Source organism: Hippoglossus stenolepis, chromosome 5, assembly GCF_022539355.2.
Source record: "Hippoglossus stenolepis isolate QCI-W04-F060 chromosome 5, HSTE1.2, whole genome shotgun sequence".
Taxonomy (NCBI): domain Eukaryota; kingdom Metazoa; phylum Chordata; class Actinopteri; order Pleuronectiformes; family Pleuronectidae; genus Hippoglossus; species Hippoglossus stenolepis.
In genome coordinates this window covers 15395946-15400721 of record NC_061487.1, presented here as the reverse complement: position 1 = coordinate 15400721, position 4776 = coordinate 15395946, and the positions used below count along the sequence as shown (strand labels likewise).

At 40.6% G+C, this 4776-nt stretch overlaps 1 protein-coding gene across 2 annotated transcripts; it reads left to right on the top strand.

The window, feature by feature from the left end:
- The first annotated feature begins 2407 nt into the window (after positions 1-2407).
- On the top strand, positions 2408-3882 carry LOC118109576 (pro-neuregulin-4, membrane-bound isoform). 2 transcript variants are annotated; one of them, XM_035156822.1, is made up of 5 exons: positions 2408-2495; positions 2690-2721; positions 2824-2917; positions 3048-3200; positions 3311-3882. In XM_035156822.1, exons 2-5 carry the CDS (start codon positions 2712-2714, stop codon positions 3381-3383), a joined length of 330 nt encoding a protein of 109 aa, XP_035012713.1. In that variant the 5' UTR covers positions 2408-2495; positions 2690-2711; the 3' UTR covers positions 3384-3882. The 2 variants fall into 2 exon arrangements, with proteins under 2 accessions (XP_035012713.1, XP_047195897.1); XM_047339941.1 differs by having other exon boundaries at positions 2424-2495; positions 2647-2721.
- Positions 3883-4776: the final 894 nt, after the last annotated feature.

Below are 4776 nucleotides of genomic sequence, written 5' to 3'. Positions count from 1 at the left end.
AGCGGAGACCACGGGGCTTGTCACCGAATCACGGAGAGAACGACATCTTCGGAGGGATGTGCATGCAGGGCTTTCCCCTCCACCACAGTCACAGCAGGGACTCCATGTGCCCGATGGTAAAAATAAGAAGAAGAGGAGGAGGAGGAGGAGGAGGAGGAAGAGGAGGAAGAGGAGGAGGTGGAGATTCACGACCGGGAGCTGTTCAGGTGCTGAAATCGGGATTCCAGCGGCGACAGATGTGAGCCGCCACCGCTGCTCAGTCTCAAAGCTGCAGGCTGGATTTACAAAACACACGCATGATACCATCACATGGATCATACATGTCGTGTGTCTCCCTGCTCAGCCATAAAAGCCTGCACACGCCCCCCCTTCTCTCTCTCTCTCTCTCTCTCTCTCTCTCTCTCTCTCTCTCTCTCTCTCTGCCACCCTGGAAGCGTCGACGCAGAAAAACACTCTCGCTTCACTTCACCTCTTGAGCTTCAGAGTTCCTCGCGATAACAACCCACCCGCACAAAAAAAGAAAAAGACAAAACTCTAATTCTCTGACAGTGACTTCGAACTCAGCTGTGAGTTTATAGAGACTGGGTTTCTATTATTTTAGTGTAATTTATTAATCTGTAATATTCCCTGTGCAAATTCTGAGATATTTGAGCTGATAGCTAAAGATATAAAGAGACATATCAATTCGATATTTTTGTATAGCACCAAATAACATATATTATCTCATAATATTATCTCAAGGCCTTTTACATCAAACACAAAACAGGACCAGACTCAAGGAGGAGGCCATCTGCCTCGACCTGTCGGGTGAGAGGGGAGAGGAGGGACAGGGGAGAGAGAGGAGAGAGAGAGAGAGAGAGAGAGAGAGAGAGAGAGAGAGAGAGAGAGACCAGGTTGTTATAATGAAAACAATAAGAGTGATGTTTATAAATGTAATGTGATGATGATAATAATAATGAGAATGAGAGAGAGACGAAGAGAGAGAGTTACATTTCATTCAAACTGTGATGTCACAAACCAAAGAAACCAATCCTGGCTCCACCCCCAAGTTTAATAGGCTCCTCCCTGATGCTTCCTCTCAGTACTTTTTGTGTAATGCTGCTAACTAGAAAACAAGAATAGCACTCCGTATAGCACATACATTAACCCATACATACATACTAGGCCCAACAGTCCCCTTATATATTTAAATTCACTAAATCCGGATTTTTATTAACACCAAATATCAATTCCTTTAACATGCCGGATATTTTTCCCCATTAAGATCTGTGAATTATTTTCCTAGGAATTAATAAAAAAAAGGTTGAAAAACGTAAGTAACGGGTTAGGGTTCTTCCCTGGCCCGTACACACATCCTTGCACCATGTTTTGTGGTGATCCTTCCAGTACTTTTTGCATAATCCTGCAAATGAAGAGACAAGCAAACAAACAAACAGATGCAAACCTAACAGAGTTTTTACAATGTATTTTGGTTCAGATTTCCACGGCAGAGTTCTCTCTCAAAAGAATTAATGAGATGGAGAAATCGTTCTGAAGGAGACAAGGACTTTTTAATAAGTTGGCTACACCAGTTGTTATTAATATCTGAACAAATTTAATCTGAGACCTTAATGGACCAAAATTCAAGACTTTATTTGAGACCAACAGGATTTAATGCCCTTAATGTAGTCATTACTTAAAATATAGTCATTAATTAAAGCTTAACAGCATACTTTAATTTGTAAAGGTCCTCATTACGAAATGCTATACAAATAATTACCCAAATGAAACATCTTAATAACAGAAACTGAGGAGAAATAAATGTTCCAATTCCTCATTGTAGCCTAACCCTGTGAGCGTCAACCCTACAAAGCCCAGACCAACACTTTTTCACACAATTTCCCAAAACAATTAAATAACAAAAGGCCATTTGATGAGTCAGCTAACGGTTCTGAGCATTAAGCAGCAATTACCCGTCTGAAGGAAGTGGTGCAACAAAAACAGAGAAGTTCCCACGATTCCATTCATGCCTTCTCCGCATACCTGGCATTCAGTAGTTTCTAACCAAACCCAGACACGCCGAGCTCACATGCACAACAGGTGTTTCCTCTCCTATCCTCCGCCAGATCCCATGATGCAACTGAAACTCCATGAACAAAAATAATAAACATGGTGTCATCTAGTCAGTCTTCACCTGGTGGTCTGACACAGGCTTCAACGCTTTCCCAGCCTCTTCTTAAAGACCTCTGATGGTTATTTGTGAATTAGTCACACACCACATATGACACAGTCGAGACAGAATCACCTTTAATCACCTGGTGCAGTTGTATCCTGACGTTAAGCGTTCCATTCACAATGTGGACAAACTGCAATCACAACATTTTTGTAGGCGGAGGGAGGAACACGCCCACATGGCAGTTTCTTCCGAGGTCCGACAAAAAGCAGCCGTGAGTTACTTTGAAGTGACAGTATGACTCACCTTCACTGACGACCAAAAGCCGGGATCTCAAGAGCTGGTAAGGACACATTTTTGGATATTCCTCTCATAACTCTTTTCTTTTCACAAGGTTGTTCAGATTTAAGATTCTGTTTGTACATGTAGGTTTGTTTTCATTATTGGCATCTGAAACTTCTGGTTTTAACGTTCTTCCTTTCCTTGGTGGTGAGGAGTATTTCCCCTCTGTGACCAAAACGTGTTCTGTGTTCTCAGGAAACAGCAACAAAACGTCTAAATGATGGCAGGTAAAAATGAAAGGATGTAAAAAGACAAAGATAGTTTTTAAAGTGACGATTCAGTTCTGCTCCAGCAATCATTTTTTTCTCTTAAATGTTATGTTTGTGTAGATCATGGAGAACTGTGCAATGGGCAGGAGGCCACCTATTGTATGAATGGAGGGACATGCTACAGAATACCCTCTATGGATTCACTCTCCTGTGTGTAAGTTAATGAAAAAGTCCTATGTGTAAGAAGGAGTCTTCAGATTCAGAACTTTGTTGATTTTACAGCATAGCAGCATCGTTGACACTTTTTCTCTGCGCTGTGACAGTTGACCTTTATCTTCTTTCAGGTGCCAAGACGATTTCAAAGGCAGCAGGTGTGAGCAGTTTCAGCTCCCGAGCAAGTTCACCAAGGCAGGGGAGGCAGGGTTAATTGCAGCCGTGGTCATTACTAGCCTCCTCATCCTATTGGTGCTCGTATTTGTTATCTTCTACGTACGCAGGTAAGCAGATTTCTCAAGACATTAAAAAAAAAAGAAGTAACATTAGGACGTGGAATTCACAAGTCTGCTGATATTTTCTATTAAAGCTCATGACTTGTGTCTTCACGCAGGATGTTGAAAGCCAAGAAACAGAGCCAAAAGAACAAGCAGCAACAGTATTGGAGAGTAAAACCAAGAGTTTAACCTGTATTTTGATAAAACATGATGTCCTATCTTGTTGTTGTGTTGAATGGGATGATGAATTATTTTATCATACGACTATGAGAGATGGAGGAAAAGTGCTGCGCCGAATGTAACTAAAGTCAAGGCGAGTGATGAGCTGATTAATGGTGTCATCAGTTTTCTGGATCCAGTTTGTTAAAGAAATGTGTTATTCATTAAACCACACACACAAACACAAACACAGGGTGTGAAAGTGACTGATGAATCATACCTTGGATAGTAACACAACTAAGGAAGTTGGCACTGGTGTTTCTCATGTTGAATCACATTCATTTCAATCTATGTGCTCAGAGCACAGCTGTCTTTGAAAAACTAGTTTGTAAAATATGAATCCACATTTTGAAGTTACTTGATAAGTAATTATGAAACATAACTTGTATTAATTAAGAAATATGCACAATATGTTTATTACAATAAATATTTTGTAATTGTGTAAATATATGCAATGATCCCTACTGAATCATTTGACTGTGATTTTTGGTGACACACACACTCTCAAACACACAGCATTAGTGTACTTGTGAAGTTCCTGACTGACTAGTCATTTCCTTGAATGGCCTCTAAACTAAACTAAACCTAACCGTCAGCACTTCATTCCTCAGCCTGCAGCCTATTCTTAAAATAATTCAGATCTAATCTTAACCCTAAACCATAATTGCCCCTTGAAGAAGTCCAGACTGGTCAGGATGACCTCACTTATTAAAAACATCTCGACTTCTCTTTTCTCTCACACACTCTCTCCACACACTCACTCTCTCACACACACACACACACACACACACACACACACACACACACACACACACACACACACACACACACACACACACACACACACACACACACACACACACAGTTGGGGATTGTGTATAATTAGCTTATCCCAAGCCGTTCATCAGTTCCTTTAAATCTAAAAACAGGGGCACAGGAGATCAGAGATCTCAGGAGTTTTCTAATGAGAATGGTGACATCAAGTCTGCGTCAATTCAGCTCGAAGAAGAATTAAAACTCGTTTAGCTGCATTGCTTATAGTTTGTTAGTCTGAGTCTTTGAGGGACGTAGTGTTGTAACATAGCTGAGGCCAAGAATCCAAGCAAAAACATTACAAATTTGAACGGCTGACAACTTAGTTGCTGATCCTCATTCAGGCATTTTTATTCAAAGAAAAGTCCGGATTTTACTTGTGGCTTGAGTCAATTTATCGGAGGCATATAAAGTTGATATCAAAAGTTGGTAATATCACCTTGTGTTCTTGACTATTCACAGAGATACAGTAGGTCAATACACAATAGCGTTTTCCTAAAAGTATGTCAAGATGCTATGAGGAAATATCTGGGTGTAAACTCAGTTAAAT